Here is a 23,897-nt window from a genome sequence, read left to right as displayed (position 1 = left end):
TTAAAGCCTACACTACAACATTCTAGAGGAATGTATTAATGTATATCCAGTGAAACTGCCAGTACTGTATAAATACATGCTGTCTATATTTTGACAGAGCTGAATTAATTACAGTGACAACCTTCCTGGAAGTTGAGCTAACCTCAAGCTGTTTTGAGAGGATATTTTGAGAAAATAAGGGGGACCGCTTGTATGCTGATCTACAAAATCAAGCTTGAAATTTGAGTGCTTTCTTCACACCCAGGCATGGAAAATAGTTGAAAATCCTCTCTGGACCGCAATGTTCTGGAAGATTTCCATGTTTACTGAGCTCATTAACCTTCACAGCTGAAGGAACTCTCTTGCAGATTTTGGTTTCCACAATACGGGGAAGACATGGGACATCCATGCAGGATATTGCTAATCATGCAAGACATTATGTCATTCTCAGGCCACAAAGATTAACCTATAAGAGATGCATGGAAAACATTCAACTTACAGGAGGAGAGGAGGGGAGAGGAAAGGAGAGGAGAGGAGAGGAGAGGAGAGGAGAGGAGAGGAGAGGAGAGGAGAGGAGAGGAGAGGAGAGGAGAGGAGAAGAGAGGAGAGGCCAAAAAGGTACAGAGGAGCAGAGTTCATCTGTGGAACATTGGTAGCCAGCAGACCTTATATAAACCAGACCATCTGGGATTACAAGGCAACAAAAACACAGTGCCTCTCCTTGCATGGCAGTAGAGCTGCACGGCCATCAGTCAAATCTTTGTTGTGTATCATAGCTCGCCATCCCAGCATATTATGAAGGACTGCAGCTCCTGTCAGCAAAAACCAGGTGCTGACAGATGACACTTTCTTTTAGAGGTAACAGTACAACAGTGATGAATAAAGCCAACAAGGAAGGCAGCTATGTTCCCAGAGCCTGATAGGGACCTTTTATAATCAACAAAGACGTTAGAATAAGCCTGATATTTATTTAATCACATGACACATACAGCACCAAAAACACTCGATTTTCACGCTATAACCACAACATTGTTATGATGAATTAACCCTACATGAAACCTGATCGCTGCACATGGAGGTCTGTTTTTCTATAATCCTTTCACATGTATGTTCCGTAGGATAAGAAGTCTAAAGGCAACAGCCTCCGTGACTGAATGGGATTAGTAATAAAATATTAAGATAAAGAACTTAATATAATAATTTGAGTGAAATTATGAATAGTTCCATGTCAAACGAACAACATAACAGTGGTGGCTACAATATCTTTCCCTTTTCAGTTTTGTCCTCTTGTACATAAAATATCACAAATACTCCCAAGTTACACATTTCTGTAGACGTGTCACTACCAAGTCAGATTTTTTGAGCAAAAACAGTCATTAGGTTGGTTCCATATAGGGCAAAGAAATGATTTAGTGAGCGATCCTTGATCCTAAGGCGATTAAAAGAATTGTCTCTTATCTCATAGTCACATTATTAGCAGGCGTGGTATAATCACAATGAATGCATTTACAGACCCACAGACACACATTTAGTGGTTATATAATCAAAGTATTTTCTCTTGTTTGAAACTGTCTCACAAGGTTTATGTGACTGACATTTCCACGTCACATGAGAACGTCCCAGTGTAGAGAAAGTACTGATTATTTAGCCATATAAAACAATGGTAACACTTTATTTTACAGGTCCTTTAGTTTTATAATAATTTCTTGGAAATATTTTATGTAATTTGCAGGTATTTAATGTTAAATTTTTACAGAAAGGTTGGTGAAATTTGATACAAATTATAGGAAAAATGGAAGAAATTAAGTTGGTTGAGTTGGTAAGTGCTCATTATGTTTGGATTCATATGTAGTTTTTCATTTGTAAAAATTCTTAAAAGAATAGATTCTTCATAATTCTGAGAGAAAATACCTAGTTTTAAGTGTGTCATTTTTTTGTGTCAAACTACATTATAGCATATTAGATTGTTTCTTAAAAACTCTATAGTGAGTGCATTTCCCATATACTTCCAAATTACATAACTCTTTCAAAGAAATGTCCTAAAAATTAACAGTTACACTGCAACCACTTATAAGAAATTATTGAAATTTCCTGGAAATTTGTAGGAAAGTAAGGGATCCATATAGTTTTACAGGAACAGATACAGAAATTGTTGATAGCGTTTTTAAAAAACAATCCAATAAACCAATATATTATAAAAAAATTATTAACATATTTTTTTATATCTGATTTTTCTAAAGACACCTAAGTAAGAGCAATCAGTATGCATTCTATATGCATTTTTGAACATAGCAGTGCTTTTGATGAAATCTGAAGGAATAATCCCTAAACCCTGGTTGATACCAGAGATGTCTGAGCCCAGCAGCCTTTTTCGTCACCCCTGACCTCTAACGAGAAGAACATCAGCCTGATCAAGACCTGTGTGAAAACGGATATGTATAGAAGTCAAAATCAAATGACACCCGATATCCAATCAGCAGCGCTGACATCACAGCCAATGCAGGGGAACTTGCATCCTGATTCAGTAACAGGCCACTTCTACAAAACATTTGACACAGCGAGGAAGAATGACAGGGCATTGAGCATTCAGAGGAGAAATCTAATTTGCATGGGTATCCAAAGCAGCTCTGTACACAACAATTGAAAACTATCTATCAAATCTATCATAGGGTGTGATTAGGATATTCACTGCATCCTGCCTGTCATGCCACAAATCCTGGAGCGAGGAGAGATCACGTACGTCAGTAAATCAGGCAGAGGGAACACAGGTAGTCATTACTCCAAGGGAACAACTGTTTCTAGCTCATACACACATACCTCTCGCCTTCCAGTACCCCCAGGCAGCCATGAATACCGCCCAGTCCCGAAAGCTCCCATACAACACTTGACTGTCTCCACCCAGGCCCAGAAGTTCACTGTCAACGCCTGACAAACACGCACATCTGCACAGCTGTAAATACCCTGTAATATAGAATCAGGAACACCTCTGTGGTCTGACATCTTAATTCCGCTCTCTTCTTTTTTTCTCTCCCTCTAGTCTTCCTGTCATGGTGTTTGATATCTTGATTATGGCGTGGTGGGACAATGTTTATTGGAAAACACCTTTGCTTTGAATTCTTGCACCTGGACACACTTGCATAAACTGACACAAACACACGCTCCCTAATGTCAAGATAATGGAAGCAGAATGACAGATTCAGGTCACCAGATATTGCAGTCTGTTCGCTCATTTGTACAGTGTGCGCCATGTGGTGACACTTGAACTTTTGATAATTGTTTTCTGTAGCATATTTTGACATTTGAGTTTCTGTAACCCCTTTAAATCAAAAGAGACACTGAAATATGTTACTTTGGCTGTGTTACTTAATCACACCCAAACTGACCCACTATAACAAGTTTGCTTTCTTTCTATTAAAAAGAATAAAAACTCCTCTGTGCTTTGCGAGACAAGGCTCTGGCAAGGCTCTGCAAGGACGCCTGCTATATTACAGCGTACATCTCTCACTAACCAGTGAAATCATTTTTAAGAAATCTAATGATGGATCTCTGATGCACAAGGAAATAAAAATTTGCTAAATAAAACCACTTTTTTTCATCTATAACTATAGAGCGCAGCACCACAGTTCCAGTCCAACCCATGCCTGTTAAGTACCCAGTTACATGCACAATACCTTGTCTTGATGTGAGTTACCAGTATGGGTAGCTGGACACAGGAAAATCATTTTCTACAATTGGAGAATTGGAGAATGAGTTAACTGTCTGCACCTGCCTTTGTATGTGTGTGAGTATCCTGTAAGGCCTCTACAGGGGTCTCGAGGAGACTTGCTTGCTCATTACACCAATCACATCAAATTAAGCACTTCCTTCCGTAAAATCAGGTTTTTTCCCTGAGTTCTGTTTCCTCGTTTGACCCCCTGCTGCTTCTGTCTGCCTGTCTATCGCAGCAAGTCATCTTTACTCATTGGTTCTTCTCCAGCCAAATGTGAAGGTCAAGTTAAGTCTCTGCACAATAGTGTATGATCTGCCTGACGCACAAGCACATGTACTGTGAGGAGCTCCCTATGAGGAAGCAAAACATCTGACAATAGACCTTTTATGTAGGAAAGGAGAGTTACGTCAAAAAGCATACGCAAATATGGGATTGCTGGAAGAATAACCTGCAGAAAAAATATTTGTCATAACCTTGTTGTTGTTGAAACTCAGAGCAGGACAAAAAACATCACCCACAGAAACACTAAAAAGTAAATTAGTTCTTTCTTTTGATTATTCCTACATTCTGCTCAGTGTGCATTCTAGTACAATCATTACATTGCTAAATTGTGCTGTTAACACAATGTGGCAACTGGTGTTAATTTCATGTAGACCATACATAGTGTAATAATTGGGATGTCAGCAGAACACACAGCATACCCACATTCCTTTGCTCCATCTCTCAAAATTCTCATCTTCTGTCAAACTTGTTTTTTTTACTTTCTCCCCATTTTCGTCACTCTCCTCTCACCTCTATCAATTGAGTAGTTAATTGCATTTTAGACCCATGAATGTATGAGGCAGATGGGAGTTATTGAGGGAAAGGCCCAGAAGAATGAAGGGTATAAACACATAAATGTCTAAAGGCATTTTAAACCCATCAATTCTTCAATAAAATGTATACACTGATTGGCAGCTGCTCTTAACACTCTGCATTATATTGTGGTTATAACATAAAAAATTGAGTTTAAGCATTTAAAAAGACATTTCTAAAATCTAAAGTCTTAAAGCCTGTTCTTGTCTTCTTCTTGGTGTACCTTTGCTGTTTCTTTTTTGGGGGGAGATGTAGTTTGTTCTTTGCAGCTGACTGATAAATAAACTATAGACATGGAGGAAGTGCTTAAAATATTTATTGTTTTTGTTACAAGACACATGGAGAAATCACTGTGGAGGAACACAAAATGGGAGATTCCCTGACTTTAATGCTGTTTGCATATGTATATAACCACAGTTTGGGACACTCATCAGGTTCTTTAAAACCAGCATGTTTGAAAAATCAAGAAGGTTTAAAAACACCTCCTGCTGTTATGAAGGTATTTCAAGAATCTTTAAAGACTTTTATAACCATCTGGTTAAAAAAAACTCTTCCATCTGCTGCATGATAAATACACATTTTTTCAATTGTTTCCTATTTGGATAGCCAGCGGGCTGTCATCTCCTTTTTTTGAAGTTTCTGTAAAATTTAAAGCAATAAAATACCATAACCAAATATCACTTCATCATATGGGCAGGAATTGTATGTTTTTGGATACCCCAGACCAGTATGAAGGACAATGATAGATTTATTTCTATATCCTTATGGTTGTTTGGTGCATATTTGTACCATACATGCATTTTTTCAGAAGCCTCCACAAAATCTAATTTACAATGTTGCCACTAAATCAGCTAAATCAGAGGACTCCCATGACTTTTGAGTATGCTTTTCACAGAAAGAGCTTTGTCATATTATTGTCAACATTAGTCCAGCTCTAGGTACTGTGTATGATATTATCTATATTATTATGTGATAATAGGTCAGGTCAGAGGCATAGGGTTGCATAATTGCTTTTCACGCTCATGTCACTGATGATGAAGCTTTTGCAGCGTTATCAGTTTATTCTAAGAAACCTGTAACTTGGTTGGTTTGGTATATTTTTCATGGTTTCTCCCAGAGCCACCCACTTTCTCTTTCATACACACACACACACACATTGACTAAACAGAGACCAGCTGGTCCTGAATCATCCTGACATCTGCATACCGTGTACAAGGACTTGTGCTGTAATATCAGGATAGGCTCAGCTGATCTAACCCTCACCCATTCTCAGCCTGCTGCATGCTTGCCTGTAACTGCACATGTATTACATTTATTGTGTATTCATGTTTGTCCTCACAGAATATACATGATTCAGGGATCAAAGACCCCAAGGCAGATTTATTTAAATAACTTTCAAAAATAGCAATAAAGAAAACATCTACTGAACCTACAGTACACAGGAGTGAAACATTTGTACAAAAATACTTTGTCAGCCCAAACATAATACATGATTATCATTATAGTTATACAGATCAGTAATTAGACTAAATTGAGCATGCTGTATCTCCTGTACATGTTATATAAATATTTACAGTCATTCAACATGAATGCATTGTCATCACCATGAGCAAACTCTTTGGGTATTTATATATTTTCCCAGAATCACAAATTCAACCACTTGTTTTAATATCATCTGATGACTAACTTCACAAACATTTTTATCATTACTGTAGGGAGAAAAAAAACCTGAAATTTTCTTACATACTTGGCAGATAAAGAAATGAAAATTTTCCAACCAATGCTGGTTTAAAACAGCCTGTTAAAATTACACTGATTTCGAGCTAGTGTTAGTCTTTCATGCTGCATTATCTTGAAGTTAGATTTTCCTTGCTCATGGACTGATCTGTCATTGCAAAATTTGCGGTTCTGTTTAATGTCTGTTTCATCATCCAACAGTATCCTCCCTGCAATAAACCCTTGACGCTTTTTTTAAACCACATCCCTCACTGCTCTGCTGTCCTCACCGCCCTCCCTCGCACTCTCTCTTGCTCCTTTTCTCTGTGGTGTCTCCTGTTCCTGCTCTTCTTCATTTCCTGGATGTGTTTCCATTTGCCAGCTCCTAAGCCTCGTCCTCTCACCCTTGACGGCCTCTTCTCAAGCCACAGTGAATCGCAGTACTCCTCCAGAGAGCCAATCGGGGCGCTCATCACTCTCAGGTAGTCTTTATAACGTTGACGAGACTCTCCGCCATGGCGTAACTCTACCGTGGGGTCCTCGCTGGGCTTGGGCCTTCTGTCAAGTTGTCCATGTGTAACAAGTTGCAGTGTGAGACGGAGGAGAGTGTGGGTGAAGTGAGTGTGCTCCTGAGCGACACAGAAATACACGCCAGCATCAGAGGCGTGGAGGGAGCGAATCAGGAGACCTCGGTCGGTGTGAACAACACGATCATCCAGCCTGACCTGCGAGAGAAAAAGAAGTAATGGTATGTTCAAACATATGATAGTTTCATCACAAAGAGCAAGGTCATGTGACTACAGTTGCCTACTGTAGTAGATGATATAACACAAAACTAAGTGAAATATTAAATGGACTTGCATATTTTTATTTAAGTAAAATTCAAAGCTTTACAACAAAACTACTCTGTGTCTCGCTAACCCCAAACAATCAATCAACATGACTGAACACTACAAGACACAAGCTTAATACCTCCCACCCTGTTTACACACATACATTTTCACACCTGATTTGTATCTAGGGTGTGTTAAACATGGTAATGACCCCTGAAACAGGAAGCATATTGAACTGGGTGTGGTTAGTGTCACCCACGGTGTCAGGGGCCAGAGTTCATTATGTGGTGTGGAGAGAGATCTTTAGATGCATGATGAGTGTAAGCAGTAAGGTAGGTATTTGACAAAAGGTTTGTATGTGTGTTGGTGGGAAAGTTCATGTGCTTGCTGTTAAGGTGCAAGGGTAAGTAGCGTGCTAATGTTTCTGGTCCCTTCTTTTCATTTAGCATCCACCGTGATTCATCAGGTGGCATGGCTGCTGTCAGGGCCTAAAACAACACAGCTGTGTCCGGACAACAGGGAAAGACCAGTGAGAGTGTGTGTGTCCATACACGTGTGGATGCTTCAAAAGCATACCTCCCACAACCTTGCTCTGACCTCCCAGAGGTGTAACTGATAAGAGAGCTAGAGAGGGAGGCCCAGGCATAAATGTCAGGCAATTCATATTTATCTGTGTGTGCACTATGGTTTTGTTTTCCTATATCCTTCTATATATGAGCTTCTGTGTGTGCCAGTGTGTGTATAACTCTGTGGCGGTTTCTAGGTCTGACACTGATGATGTGTTGTCCAGCCAGAGGCAGACCCACAGGCCTCAGAGGCTCTTTGGACCTTGACCCTTACTCACATTAGACTTAATAGTCTGTCTTCTATCACTGTTTGTCTCCTGTTTCCTGACATAACCAACTGCCTTATATCCCATGTGCTTTGCCAATATACGTGGGATATAATCTCACTTTTGCAAAGGCACTTTAGAGAAATTTGTTTTTAAAAATTATTTGTGTTTATTTGTGTACCTTTGATGTCCCCTCACTGCACCCTTCTGCTATCCAAAATAAGGCATCTGTGACTAAACTGCAAATGCCAGACATTTAAACTCACCCAGATGGTCTGTCTTTATTTGTGTGCCTGTGTGTGCATGTGTGTCTGTGTGTATCTGGGCATGTGATTAAGCCAACAAACTCCTGCATGGAACAGCAATGCAACTTTAAAAGGATAGGTTCGTAATTTTTGAAGTCTGTCCTGAAACAATAGTCAGGTGCCCAAATGAACATGTGTTTCTTGCTGTAATCATTCCTCCTGTTCATACCGGCCATTAAGTGATCCCCTCATAATGCACTTCCAATGTAAGTGATAGGGAACAAAATCCACAACCCTGCTTCCCTGCAAAAATGTGTTGCAGGGAAGTCAATATCTTTCAAAGTTACTCTTTTTAGTATCAAAGTCCCTCTGTTACAATCCTTCAACTGCAGCTGGAAAGGAACACAATGTCCGTCGAGACACAAAGAGATTTTTTTTTTTTTTTTTTTACAAAAAAGACTGTTACTTTAGAAGATACACATTTTTTTGACTGACTCAGACACAAGCAGATAAACTTCTAAATGCATTTTTGCTGAAAATGAGGACTGTGGATTTTGTTCCCTATCACTTACACTGTAAGTGCATTTGGAGGGGATCTTCTAACAGACAGTATAAACAGGAGGAGTGATTACAGCAAGCAAAACTAGTTTAAATGTTCATATGGGCACCTGACTATTGATTTAAGACAGACTTGAACACTTGTCAACCCGTCCTTTAAGCATATTGTATGGATGCCTGTGTTTGCAGCGACACTTAGGTGCATAATTGTATGTTTGAACAAGTGTGCATGTATATGGAGTAACCCAATGCTTTTAGCTTTTAGCAGACAAATGAATAACAACTGTGTGCATACTTACCCACCAATGTGGGTAAGTATGCTTAAGTATTGGGTCAAGAATTTCCCGTGCTGTTAGGAGGCCTGCACTTTGTTCTAATGAACACTGTGCATAAAATTCAGCGTCATCCATGCTTTTCTTATTACTAATTCTCAAATGGGCCAGCATTCCAGGCTCCAGGAGGTGAATGCACACACACACACACACACACACACACACACACACACACACACACACACACACACACACACACACACACACACACACACAAACACAAACACACAGACAGACAGAAAAACAGAAACACACACCTACACACACACACACACATACTGTGAGAAACACAGAGAAAACTCTTCCTTCTGCTCACATCTTTAATAGCTGAGTTTTACAAGGGGATAAGAAAAGGGAATGTGTGTATGAGCGGACGAGGAGAATAAGTACTGGAGTGGGCTGCAGGTGCTGGGAGCAGCTGGTGAAGGATGCCTCTATCAACATCCGTCAGAAGGCAAAAAGTGTGGAGAGAAACTCAGAAGGGAAAAGACTGTGGGAAATTGTGCAGACAATGCGAAAAGTAAGAGGGAACAAAGTAGACAGAGTAAGACGCATGAAACGAAGGCAGGAAGTGAGGAGAGATTAAGGTGGGACTGATGAGGGAGGTTGAGGAACAGGAGAAGAGAACAGACAGGGAGAGACAGATTGGGGGAAAAAGCACAGCGAGGGAGAGGTTGAAATGAGCCAGACACTCCAGACATTACCTGCTCCAACACCACAAGACCAGCTGTGAGAGCAGATAGACCACCTTGTCCCGCAAGAAGGAAACCCTGCATTACCAAAATGCTATGTTTCCTTCCCAACTGAACAGTAAGTCAATACACTTGTCATTGTTCAGACAATGTGAAATTATCTCAAAACCAGAATTTTCTTCAATTTTGGGTGTTTTGATTGACTCATCAAGAGGAGTACTACTCATCCTTTAAAAAAAGTCTTATATTATGTTTTCTGTGGCAGTGAAGTCTTTCCAAAGTTTGAATAAAATAACCCTGATGATGTTTTCAGCATTACCAGTGGGTGGTAAGGAGAGAAAAAGACCAAAAACAATAACTAGATTTGAAAAGAACAAAAGCTACAGTGAGAGTGAAGTCATGTGACACCCCAAAAAACGAGAAATTGTTGACCGCAAGGATCAAATTACAAGAACGCTTTTTGAATATCTTCAAAGTAAAAAGGCTCAGATAAAGACACTCCAAAAACATGCCACGCTAACCAATGCAAACACAAAGACACACACACAGCTAAAAAAAAAAAAAAAACCTGTGTCTTTGACCTCAAGATTTATGTTGTTCACTAGTTAACTTTTGTGTTGACTGCCAGCAGAATTGCTGGGGCTCAAACAAAACACAAATCAATCATGTGCTCGGTTGTAGATATATCACCCCACATGAAAAAAAAGCAAAACGGAGCGAAAACATAACTAGCACAATTATGTATTTTGTAGCTGAAGACATGTTGACTGTGAACACAAAGAAGAAAGGAAACTAATTCAAGCATTACACTCACAGTGCTCCCAGGATCAAGAAAATATTTCCCTCAAACTCCAGTACTGCAGTCAACCGATGTTTATAGTCTGACATGTTAAGTACATGTGAATTTATTAGCCATGTGTTATTGCTTTGTCCAAGCTTTTGTGCTGCAGTTACCTTTTTGTCTTAGGTAGAATGTTAACTGGTTGGATACATTTATTTATACAAAGGCTGTTTGCACATTTAAATACTTGGTTTTTTTACTCTTTAGACTTAAGTCATTATCAGGACACTTTTCAAATGCCAAAGCAGCATTTTAAAGTTACATATCCTGATAAATATCAACATTGGTAAGTATGACCAAAGTTACGATGAAGATTTTTCCCATAATGCCCAGCCTGAGTCTAAGTTATTCTTATCCTGTATATACTATAATCACTATGTATCAGAAAGATTACTAAACCAAAAAAAAAAAAAAAACATATTGGGCTGCCAGTGGAGATAAAATTTCAGTCACCTAGAAATAATTGTATGTACATATTCCAGCATAGTTAAATCTCTCAGATGCTTTATCATTATAAAACCACTGAGTTGCCATTGATCCTTCATTCTGTACGTTCCGCTCTAGTTTTTTAGCTTCTGTGTCTATCACATGACAATCTTTAGGGAGGAAGAACTCCTGCATTCACTCCTTCGTCACTTTGTCTAGAGTACAATGGGTCACATATCATTGCATGCAAAGACACACAAACACAGAAAACACCCCATTGTGTTCATTACCCCAAAACACATGGCTGTCCCTAGGGAGTGCTCTGTTATGATTTCCGCTGTAGGGGATAATAAAGAAACATGAACATGCACATAGACACACACACACACAGCAAAACACAGAGCTTTCTGCTGTGTGGGCCAATAAAGGAACACATGGGTCTTTAGTGGCCCCTGCACCTGTTAGTGTGTTTACATTCACCCCTGAGAAGGAGGACAGGGGACCGGTTGTGGGAGTAAATAAGTGTAGGTGGAAGTGGGTAAAGAGTAGTAAGCGGGTTGAGTGGTAAGCCGCCTACTCGCGATGGGTGGAAGAAGGTTTATGTTTGGATAGGGGAGGGGACGGTACTGAGGTGCTGAGTAAGCAGGTCTCTGTTGTCTCATTCGGTAGACAAGTGTCATCATCAACGAGTTCCTTTCCACACCTCAAATACAAACACATTATCTCTCTGTCTCTGTATGTCTTTCCCACCATCCTGTCTCCCAGGAACTTTTTTTCTAAAGTGGTTTTGGTCCTTCTTGGTCCTATTTTTTTGTTTAAAATTGTAGTTTGTGTGACATCAGCCATTTCAATAGCTTCAGTGTGTGTAATGTGTTGATTTGTGATCCACACCTCCATTTCTCTGTCCAGAACACAATGGAAAGAATATATAGTTTACCTTGAACATCATAGAGTGGCCCACAGGGAAAAGCAGTTGCATTCCAGCATTTAAACATACTGTTCTTCTCCATGATAAAATGTTTGTTTTTTAAAAAGGTCAAGGGTAAACTGTAATTCTCATTATCCTTTTCCCCTTGTCTTTCATATGATATAGATGCTGTCCCATCCCCATCCCCTTGGGCGGGTCTGGTTTGAGTCATTCCTCACCTTCCTCAACGACTGGGGAGCTGTAGAACATTTCAGAGAGGCCTGGGCACTCATAAATATCAATAATGGCTTAATTCACGGAACTAGTGGGATCCTGATTGCTCCCTCATTACCTATAACACATATCCTGGCATATGAGCTGTGAATGGCATCCTCACAATCAAAGCACTGTTTTTATCTTACTCAAGAGATCTGTAGCTGGGATTTGTGGCACAAACAAGGTTTGACAGGTTGAAGGCTCAGATGTCATAAAAGGTGAGGTTGAAGCCAAACAGGACAGATGAAGTATGATGTTTTTGGATGCTTTGAAGTACTTATGTAACAAATGGTTATTGTCTGCCTTTGGTCTTGTAACTTCCCTGTAACCTGGCATGAAAAATATGAAACCCCCAGGTACAATAAACCCAGGAAAAGCAAAAACACCTTCCACCTTCTGACTTCAGAGAGTGGAGTAAAAAAAAGAAGAAAGGGGAAGGAGTGAGCAAGAAAATCTATGTGTGTGTGTGTGTGTGTGTGTGTGTGTGTGTGTGTGTAGATGAGCACACTCTCTGACCTCCTCCCTGCGTTCAGATCCAGCTCTCTGTATGTACCACTGGATTTGGGTCTGTTGAGATTTGGGGATACACTCAAGGAAGGTGGAGTTGCTCTGTACTCCAAAGAGAACCCTCTCCTCCACACGTCCCCCACCAAGGCCTAAAGAAAACAAGACTGTTATTGATCCAACGAAATCAACTCTGTTGACTGGATAAGTGTTTTGAGTTAGAAAAAAAACAGACCTTCTTATAAAGAGAGATACAGAAGGAACTTCTGACCAGAACAAAATCTACGTACTGTCTCCTGTGTCCCAGCACTGGCTAGCGGGATCTCCATACTTGATGTCCTGTCTCCTAGCTCGCCTGAGGAACAAACACACGATGTTTAATAAGATTACAAATTCATGTCATGTGGTGCCTTTTGGTGCAAGTATATGAAAGTTTTATCTTTATTTACAAGCTTTTAGTGCTCAGACACATTACCGAGCACATGATGCATAAAACCTTGACAATACTGATCATTCATATCTTAATAGAATAATTTGTTTCACAACCTCATGGCCTAACACCATGCACATTAAAGTGATAATAAACAAGACAAGTTAGTGAGAACATACTCCATATACTGTATGTAGTAATATATAGACTCATAGACTGACATCTTTCTGTAATATATAGTTTTTCTTCAAGGTCTACTTTCCCTGTTTATTAACAAGGTAGGTGGAATCAATTGTTTAGTTAAGAATCAGCATTTTAATTTAGTGTTGTTTATATGAACTGTCAAAAGGAAGAAGTGCATAAAATTTTCTCAACACCAAGTCACTCAACCAAGTTAATGCAATACTGAAGAAGTGCAAAATACATGTAACGTAAAATGAGTAAAATAATAAAATCTGCTGACCAGAATCTTCTGGAAAAAAAACATGTAGAATATTTACTGTAAAAAGCTGCAAATAAAAAGTTCACCTCACACATCTCCAAGTGCTGTATGTTTTCTTAAATGCCAAACTTGCCTGACTGTTGCCCAACTATTACCTCCAGCAATAACTGGTTAAAATGTGATTTAAGATAACCTTTTACTTATTACTAGTAACCTTTCCCATCTTTCTCTAGTTGACACACATAAACGTAAATGCACTGCAAAAGTCATGCTGTTGTCTTCTGCCGTTTCTTATTAAGTCCTATAAATCTATTAATTTCAAGACATTTTCTACAATACTGGTGCATAGATCTACATTATTCTTGTTTCAAGATGTTAAAACATTTCTTACAAATGCCTTTAACAAGGAAAACAGTGGAAGTGAAATTTGGTAGATTCTCTAGATTTTCTTTCACAAAGACAGAAGAATGGTTAATGTTCAAATTATGTTTCTTTGGCCTATGTCTTCATGTTGCTCACTAGGGATTCTTCAGTTTGTATTGATTGCACCTCCTCCACCTCCTGTCAGTCCTGTGTGATGGGACATCTGTAGCCTACACTCACTGACACTGTGAAGATCAGCTTTCAAAGAGCCCTTGAGACCAAAAGCAGGGCCTCCACTATTTCACAAACCATAACAGCATCCCCCCTGGCCAATAATATGGCAGTGTGACCCCTAACTGTAGGGTACAGATTCTGTAGAACCTAGATTTGTGCAAGCCAAGTACACAAACAAAAACAAAAACAAAACACATTTGCACACTCATGCTTTTCACCTCAAGGACTACACCGTAGAGGAGAGGACAGACAGCAGCATTAATCAGCTGAGGAATAGCATCCCTAATCAGTGCCTCAGCACTCAAATGGACTAATACCCTCTGGCATGGAAAAATGCTGAAGAGGCGAAATGAACCAAAAATAGAAAACATATTTAGCAAGAACTATGAACTCCTTCTGACAGCCCCAGAATAAAGAACCAGCCTTGGGAACACACGCCATGGAGAAGTAGGGCAACAAAGGGTCAGTTTAAAGTAGTTTTTAGATTGACTTTTTTTCTTTTCTTTGGATGACACATTTTCAGGGTTCTTGCCGTAAATAATACAATGCCATATAACATCATAATATTCCAAAACACCGAATGACAATAAGACATGACTGTGCAACATGTCTGCCTACTTGGGAGAAAGTCATTTTAAAGAGAATAAGGGGAGAGACAAGAAACACATTATGTGTATGTTATTTAAATGTCTCTTAAGTAGGAAGAGTTCGTTCCAGAAAATACACTCGATGAGTAATTTCCCATGAATGTCCTGATACGTGATGCAAGTCTGGCAGCTTTGTGTTGTGCCAGTGATTTTTAACATTGTCATTTAATTTCACAAATAATACATTTGGGTTCAAGTTGCTTGGCCTGCCTATAAAATTTTCACTGTCTGCTAACCAAAAAAGGGGAAATAGTTTCACAAGACAATACTAGACATTGTTTTTGCTGTTCTTTTAATGAGCTAAGAGTTAAAGATCATGTTGACAGTAATGCTACTTGATGACTACAACTCAATAGAGTGAATGTTCAAGAGTTTATCATGGCTACTACAGATATTAATCATCTGCTCCAGACTTTGAAGTTTGGTGTTTTTCTGTAAGAGAGAACAAGAGAATGAGTGTCACATATATACCTCTTGGATGCAGGGATGTATCGTGAACATGTACGTCCATCCCAGGCGCAGTAGGGGTCACGTGCCAGGCAGCATTCAGCACAGGCTTGGCCATAAAGGTGACATCGACTGAGTGAAACCTGGGCAAGCCCCTCACTTGAACCCACGTAGAGCTGTTGCTATAGTGAAAAACAACAATCTGCTTTAGGTGATGTATACATAAAGATCCATTTCAAGTTCAAGTTTATTATCCATAAAGGAAGTTCATTTGGCCTGGAGTGCAAAAAATATATACAGACAGAAAGTACAACAACAGAAGCATTCCATAAAAGAGTACAAAAGAGTACATGATTCAGAGATGCTCTATCCACTCTCGATTTTAAGGTAAAATGCATTTCATGTAAAAAGCTCATTAATTAGTTGGCCTTGGAAAAACTTTAGCATGTCACGACAGGCTAGTTCTGAAGGAAAATTAAGATTTCTGTTGTGACATTTAGTTTGTTTTTCCCCTGTACATGCATTCTTCATTCAGGAAAATTTCCTCTGGGTTTCAACCAGAATTCACCTCAGTAAACACAGTCTGAGTCCAGACATTTTAAAACTTCAACTTATTTAAATTGACAAAACCTTAAATAAACACCTGAAACAAACCACAAAGATTTAAGGATTTCTCAGTGTGTTGTTTTTTTAAATGTTATTCAGAGGACCTGCTCTGACTCGTGTGAAGTTAAGGAGATTCCTTAAACAGAACATTCAAACAACTGCTGAAAACATGAGCAAGCATGCACATACAGACACACACACACACACACACACACACACACACACGGGTCAAATGCTGCTGGAGATTAATGGAAGCTGTGATTGGGGTTGAAGTGTCTACTGACACCCCTGACCCTTAGATAATGAGGCTGGAGGGGGAGAGAGAGCTTGAAAGAAATTGGGGGGGCTAAAGAGAGAGAGGAAACAAGAATACATGAATGAAATAGGGATGAAAAAAAGTATGCCAGCATGCACACACAGCTGAATGCATGTGGCATGAATGAAGGCAAAGAGCAAAGAAGACGTGCAGAAATAGTAAAGAGCTTGGAAATAAAATGGATGGGAATGAGGTCGAACCTGTTTAGAAGATATCTCCATACTGAGGATGGGAATGGGAACCTGAAAAAGTCAAACAAACAAACAAACTTTACAACCTCAACACATTAAGATTAATGGCTCTGAAAAATCCATCAGAATTTCAGAGTTTGTAGATCAGAAGCGTGATGAATATTTAACTGTTTGTTGCGTCAACTGTCCCACCAAGGACGGCTGGAGAACAGTTGGCATCATCTATCAAACAAGCAACACTCCCTGTGAATGAATTTGTGAATGTGTGTGTAGCTGTGTTGCTAACCAAACCTGGAATACTTGAAGTTCTTCAAGCACTACCTCCTCTGTGGACCAGTTCTCTTGAGTGATGCTCACCACCTTCAGAACTGAGCCAGCATCTATAACAGACAGTGATAAATATGTATTTTTAATTCAAGAAGCAAATTATGCAAATCAGAAAGGTAGAAGCATTGTTTTCATATGCAATGAAGATGAGATGAGGCCCTTCAGTCCATAGACTCACATCTTTCTCTAGGGCACTAACTAAAGCTCAGGACCATTCTCAGACTATAGTTTAAGTGTTAAAAATGCACGAGCAAGTTAGAGCTGAGACCTAAGAGAAGATATAGGATCCAAGCACAACATTACATGAATTAATTTTTCCAACAGCAAGACCCATCAGCAAAATCTGTTGAGGCTGAGGACAACTCGTAGTGATCTACTGCCCTCTGGTGGTCAAACAGAATTGCACAACAGCAAGGGAGGAAGTGTGTGTATGTCTCACCTGTTCCCAGAAACATGACTTCATATTGTCCATCCTCTGCTAAAACTCTGTCCACCACAATCTGAGTCAGTGTGTAGTCCACTCGGACTCGTGTGAACACGGGCCGGCCAGTCAGAGGGTACACAGAGCGATACATCAGCGGATGGAAACGAATGAAACTGATCACTTCATCTGGGAAGTCTTTGGTGGTCTTGATCCTTGGATCATATGTCTTGCTAGGACACTAAAGGGCAGGAAGAAAAAATATGTTGATCTTATGTAAAATGTTCACAATCACATTTGATTTCACTCCCTGAATGTGTTAAGTGACCTTTTTTCCTCCAACAAACTGACCATTGGTTTCTAACAATCTACTGGTGCATGTCTCCCTCTGGTGGACAAATGGAGAATGGCAGGAACAAGCACATCTGGAACATATGTTGTTACTTGCGCTCCCCCTTTCTGTAAATATATATAGCCCAATCACAGTGCTGACTCAGCTGTACACCTGAAGCTTATACTCCATTCTCTATACATCCATCCTCCCCCCTTGATTAACCCAAATGAAACAAGAATCTGATTAAGAGTGTCGAGCAACCTCATCAAAGCCAAGGTTACATCATAAGTTTGCAAATCCAGATGTAACTATGCATACCCTACAGCGTTTTGAACATTTCACCCTTGAATCCTCCCATTTAAATTGGGCAATGTTTATTATTTTGTAATTAGCAAGTAAGCTTTTTTCATGTAATTTGTGAAAAGAAAATCATCATTAGCTAGAGGCGACTAAATATGAGCTTTCTATTTGGCTCTGTGCCACTCTGCGTGGTGTCCTACGCACCGTTCCAGGACGGGGATAAGGTATCCTCCCCTCGTATTCTACCCATCGGTGGTCGGGCCCCTCTTTGTGGGCATACGGTCCGTTAAACACTGCCCTTATGTCTGCCATGCTGTACACACACACGGCTGAGCCACGGAAAATGGAGCTGAGAAGGAAGGGCAAACAAGAGATCAGGTTAAAGATGCATGGGTGAAAAATCTACAAGTGATGTTGACAACGGTGTGATGAATGGTGAGCATACCTGGAGGTGGTGAAGACTGCATACACTATGGGGTTTTTGGCATCTCTGGTAGGAAGCATGAAGATGTCCTCTACAAGAATAAAGGAAGCAACACGAAGGTCATTTGTTTTTTATTTTATCCACAGTACACAGAAAAGATTCCAGTGGTCGCACATGTTATTTATTTTTCATCACCTCCATTTTCATTATTATTTATATAGAGCAGCTCCTACAGTCTGCTACTGGCCACTGAGGATTTCTGCTGGCAAAATTGGATATTCGGTCCCTTGCTAAAGTGCACAAGAACCCAATTTCTTGGCCTAGATTTTCACTTTTCATTTTCATCTTCACTTACGGAGCTCATCAAAGTGTGTGTCCACTCCATCTGGTCCAGGGATAGAACACACAAGTCTGGCTTTGAGGAACGTGGTCCATTTGTTGGTCAAACTCCTCAGCCCACCCACATCATTCTGAAATACAACCACAAACATTGTAACAAAACCATAGTCAGCATACTGTAGTGCAGCTGCCCAACCCAACCAAAGGATAACTGCAGTTAATAATACACACTTTGCACTAAACTTCTATGCCACTATAATGTATCTAATGGACTTAAACACAGAGACAACACACAGCATTGCAGCCTGGTTCCTATTTCCTGCACTAATTAGGAAAATAAACAGGTGAGCCACATGCCACTAGTATGGATCTGCTTATTTAACTTGCACAAAGAAGACTTTCTTGTTAGTATAATGACAGTCAGGAGTAATTGAAAACACAGAGGAAAGAGAAAGAGAAAATTACAAAGAGAGAAGAGTGGAAGAAATAAAAGAAGAGGGAAAATGGAAGTGCAGCATGTTGGAAGACAGTATAAAATCAAGTGAGGCTGCCCTGATTAATAATGCAAGTTTTATGTTAGCATATGAATCGCTGTTTTAAGCAGCGACCTTTGATTGAGCCATGGTAAGAGCCTTCAAGTGAGCTTCTTTGTTATACATAGGAAACGTCCCTATTAAACTTGGCTGGTGCACTAACTAAGTGGTACTGTGTAGGAAAGACTATTATATCTCAATACACACAAAAACACACTTGTGTTTAAGAGACCAAAAAAAAATGTAAGCACTTAATGAGGATGTTTCACAATGGTGATAATCTTCAAAGAGGATAGAAGTGAAGTGCCCTCAATCCTTTTACATGCAGAAACACACACACACACACACACACACACACTTAACAGAATGAAGGAGACAGAAAAATACAAAGAGCAAGAGAGATAGCTGAGAGAGAAAGAAAAAGAGAGGGCTATAATCCAGAGGAATCTCCTTCCAGTCTGCCTTACAGCTTACTCCCAAGTCATAAATACACCGAAAGCTTTTCTCTAAGAATGTAGCAATAGACCTCCAAATGCTAATAGCAAACCGCTGTGTGGGCTTGTCCCATTTGGAATGACTAATGGCACACTATATGGTATGTAAAAGGTCCCCAATCTATCCCGATTCTGTCCTCAGTCAGCTTTACAGTAGACGAACCAAGCTTTTAGCACTGCTGTTTTGACATGTTGTAAAACAGAACTTAATAGGCACTGGAATATGATAGGCTTCTCAAATGTATTGCAGCATCTAATAAATGAACAGAGAGAAAGTATTGCCAAAATGACTCAGTTTCAGTATGAATATGAAGTGTAGCAATGTGCTTGTAAAATGATGACATTTAGCTCTTGTATGTGGAGCTTGAATGAACTCACTGTAAGTTGCTTTGGACAAAAGCTCCAGCCAAATGAACGTAATATAACGATACAATATGCGCAAGATCTATCATAAATTTTAAATCTCTCTCTCTCTGTTCTTTGAAAACACTCCTGCTTTGTTGCGTGTTAATTGAGAAAACATGCAGTTCCTCTGGGGAAAGAAAGTAATGACAATGATATGGAAGACATGGAAGACGTGAAGATCTTTCAACTAAATCGATCTTGATGACAAGAGCACAAAGGGGGTAAAACCATGATTTACTGCCCCTGACAGCAGCAACTCTTTCAGGGGACTACAAATAAAGAATGTATAAGGAAGGCCTCCTCCTGGGGGACATAAAAATATTCCTGTAGTGGCCAACACAGAGATCCTTATCTGATCCGAAGGCAGTAGGAGTTATGACTCCCCCACACCCTGTCAGAGGTCTTGCATCTTCTTCTCCTACTGTCTTTCTCTCCTAGTCCCACTCTGTCTCACCCACTCTCCCTCTCCCTATCTTTCAAGCATTGTTTCTTTCATTACCAGCAGGGTGTCAACAGGTACATCCTGATTTTATCCTGGTATCCTGGTTCTTTCATCTATCCACTTCTTTCCCCCCTACCTACCCACCTATCTGTCATATCCTCACCTTGCCTCTATGCCTCTGTATACTTTCTACTGTCCGCACCACTCATGTGTAATATCTCACCTTGCACACACGAGCCACTCGGGACAGGATGCTCTTGTCATTGCCTTCCCATGACACCTCACGGAAGAAAAAGTATATCTTATCATCATCCGGATTGTAGGTGTCCGCAATGGGATGAGCAGATATAAACCTGGCCTCTAAAAACACAGAGAGAAAAAAGGAGAGTAGGGAGAGTGTTAAAATAATAGCTTTGCCATGTGCCGCAGCCTTGAGGTGGCATTAACGCTGCACTTAGCACATGGTATATTTACAATATCGCCCTTTTGTTACCGAAAGGTCTGATTTATTATTGTTTCTATTTACTAAGCTTAAGCTTGTGCTGCTATACATCTTCAACTTGTCAAGTACAGTGATTGCTAGAATATTTAGGTTACTTTAAAAGCAGTTTTGTTTACTTCTCTATGATTTTCAGTCTGTCAGGCTGTATCTGTTATGCAGCAGTGTGACATAGAGATAATCCTTTCATTATAACAACCAGGTTCAAACATCTAACCTCCTCATGTGTTTCTGAAAAGGGATATTTAAGTACTGTAAAAGTAGTAATACCACAATGCAGATACTAAAGTATCATGAAGTAATATTCCTGCTTTCAAAACCTTACTTATCAAGTACTGATATATTTTTTCTGGCCACTTGGAGGGAGGAGAACAAGTCCTGAACACCGTAACGCTGACATACTGTATCACATTATTAAGTTGATATACCGAATGTGTTAGCAAGCAGTTGTCTCTTGCACATCAAGCAGACATGAATCAATATTTGAATGCTTTTAAAGTCATGTTACTGGCCACCCAAAGCATGTAAGTCAAATATTAACTCTCCTTTTAGGTGTCAACCAACTTCTGAGGGAAATGTCTCACTCTTTAGCTGCTAGATGCTCCTTTATGTTCACCAGCTAGTCACTAACTTTGTCTATCTGTTGTTTGGTGCTGAGCAGGTAAAGTATGTAAAATTTTAATCTTAAACCTTAATAAGTTTCAACTGTCAAATAATAATGACTGAATAATAAATAAATCTCTGCCTCTGAAATAGAAGTATGACAGTACTATCTAAACATTTCCGGACTCATATTATGTGCATTGTTAAATTAAATGCCAAAACTTGTTTTTAATTCATGTTTTAATTCATGTACAAGATCATGTTAAAACAAAGGTGGCACCGAATACATAATGTGGGAAATAACAGTAGGGAAAAGGAGACTATCAACAGCATGTTGCCGTCAGTGTCCTGATTCAAGAGGGAACTAGTCCAAAGGCTTAAGTGTTGCAGCGACATTACATCAACATTAGCTCAACCCCTAGAAGCCGAGCCAACCACCCCCGGGTGATTCCCCGACGGGAACAGCTTAATGTATGACTGTTAACATGCTCAACAGAAGGTCATTGTTAGTCCTGCAGCGGTGGAAAGATGTTCCACAGGCTCATAGAGAGAGAGAGAGACGCCGCAAGACATGATGTGTTCTTTCTGCCTGTCCTGCGCCAACACATGCTGTATACACACACAATGTGTGAGAGAGAGAGACACACATAATTACTCCAAACATCTCTGCGCTTGTGAAATGTGGAGACCATGTGTAAGGATTTAGATCCTGGTGACAACTGTTGATACACGACAGCCCATCAGTGGCTGTAAAGCACTCGAGACTGGAGATGTATACAGAGAAAGAAGACTTCCTCCTCAGTGATGACTGTGCATGCCCGTGTGTGTAAGTGTATGTGTGTGTGTGTGTGTGTGTGGCTGTATGCGGTTGTATGACTAACACTGTGAACTTCTGGCACACTGTAAATTCCCCAGAAGGTGTGGTCCCTGTTCAGCTATGGCATTCATATAAAAGTTCCACCTAAATGAATAAGTGGGCTGTTTCCTCCGCACTGGAATGCCAATAACCATCCCGAGGGCACAGAGAGGCTCTTTGTGTCAGTAGAGAGGCTGGAAGTTTGGAGAAATAGCAATAACAAGTTTTGAGTGCACTCAGCGTGTTAATGTGGATATGTGCAAGCATGTGTGTACCATTGATCCAGTAGTCTTCGGAGATGTCTGTGCGTATGTAGTGCTGGTCAGGTGGTGGGCCGAGGGAGCGTGTGAACGTCGTGTCTTTGCCCAAGAAGTCTGAAGCAGTGCCCGCATACAGGTACTGATCTGGACCGATTACAGATGCAGGTCAGTTAATTGTGACAATTAAATGTCCAGAAATGGACATGTAAAGTCAGATAGCTATAACAATAACTTTTTTGTTTTATGTTTTTATAATCTTTTTAATACATATACCATAAAAGCACATATCAGAAAATGGATATGACATTATTATCTAGCTTTTAGCATGCCACTGGCTTACTTCAGTGAAGTCATATATATAAAAAAACAGACAGAGAGATTTCAAGGAACAAACGGAGAGAAAAGGCTCAAAAGCATGTTTTATTTACAATTCTCTGCCAAGTAACTTTGTTACTTCCAGAGAAATCTCTGCTTGAATCTTTCCTGACCAAAATAAGTTGGAGAAATGTGCTAAGAAAACAGATACATGGATACAAACTCAAACAACGTGGTGAAGGCTTGAAGAGAAACATAATTTATTCCTAGGGAAATGGTGCTGTGCAGCAATAAAATTCTGGTGCATGGGGGATAAGACAGAAAGAGAACTGCTACCGTGTGAAAGCTCATCTTACCTGTGAGGACTGAGGTAAATGGCTGCAAGGGATCAAAAGGACATTTCAATCTGCCTGACTCCACTGTACTAGACAGCAATTGGAATACACCATCCTGAGAAATGAAAGGGAGGAAAGGAGGATACTATTAGACTATTTTTTAAAAACATATAAACATAATAAATAATCAAATACATTTCATAAATTTAAAATCTAGTTCCTGAACTTTCACTCACAAGATTCACTCACTCATATTTACTTTACCTCTCTGTGGCCAGTGATTTCAATGAAAGCACAGCTGGGGTGGAAGGCTCCTGTCCCACAGGCGTAGACATGTGTTCGATTGTAATTGTGGAGGACCCTGACGAAGTTAGCACACTCCAACTGGGACAGAGGAAGAGCCAAGATGAAAAATAATGGACAGTGGGACTGAACAGGCATATATTACATCAGATATTGGCTTACAGATAGACTTTGATTCTATATAATTTTCTGTCAAGAAGTGACTTTGTTTAGAGGCACTTACATTTGCATTTTTGCCCGCCAGTTTGCACATTTCAACTCGGTCCCGTGGAGCAGGCCAGTGAATCTAATGACAAATAAAAAATACATTTCACACAGCTATTTTA

General features: G+C 39.8%; 1 protein-coding gene across 1 annotated transcript in view; it reads right to left on the bottom strand.

Moving 5' to 3' along the window:
- Positions 1–5,888: 5,888 nt before the first annotated feature.
- sema3d (sema domain, immunoglobulin domain (Ig), short basic domain, secreted, (semaphorin) 3D) overlaps positions 5,889–23,897 on the bottom strand; it is a 31,526-nt gene continuing 13,517 nt past the window's right edge. Inside the window, exons 4-18 of the mRNA XM_042410550.1 lie at positions 23,795–23,857; positions 23,533–23,652; positions 23,290–23,383; positions 22,634–22,762; positions 20,624–20,760; positions 18,543–18,657; positions 18,209–18,278; positions 17,968–18,112; positions 17,148–17,370; positions 16,673–16,761; positions 16,391–16,432; positions 15,293–15,450; positions 12,996–13,060; positions 12,718–12,857; positions 5,889–6,984 (exon numbers count right to left, since the gene is read on the bottom strand). Of these exons, the coding sequence (XP_042266484.1) occupies positions 6,529–6,984; positions 12,718–12,857; positions 12,996–13,060; positions 15,293–15,450; positions 16,391–16,432; positions 16,673–16,761; positions 17,148–17,370; positions 17,968–18,112; positions 18,209–18,278; positions 18,543–18,657; positions 20,624–20,760; positions 22,634–22,762; positions 23,290–23,383; positions 23,533–23,652; positions 23,795–23,857 (2,046 nt within the window). The 3' untranslated portion in view covers positions 5,889–6,528. The remainder of the gene's footprint in view (positions 6,985–12,717; positions 12,858–12,995; positions 13,061–15,292; positions 15,451–16,390; positions 16,433–16,672; positions 16,762–17,147; positions 17,371–17,967; positions 18,113–18,208; positions 18,279–18,542; positions 18,658–20,623; positions 20,761–22,633; positions 22,763–23,289; positions 23,384–23,532; positions 23,653–23,794; positions 23,858–23,897) is intronic.

The sequence above is a fragment of the Thunnus maccoyii genome, chromosome 5, assembly GCF_910596095.1.
Source record: "Thunnus maccoyii chromosome 5, fThuMac1.1, whole genome shotgun sequence".
In the NCBI taxonomy this organism is placed as follows: Eukaryota; Metazoa; Chordata; class Actinopteri; order Scombriformes; family Scombridae; genus Thunnus; species Thunnus maccoyii.
The sequence above is the reverse complement of the archived record's forward strand: the minus strand, read 5'-3'. Positions and strand labels throughout refer to the sequence as shown.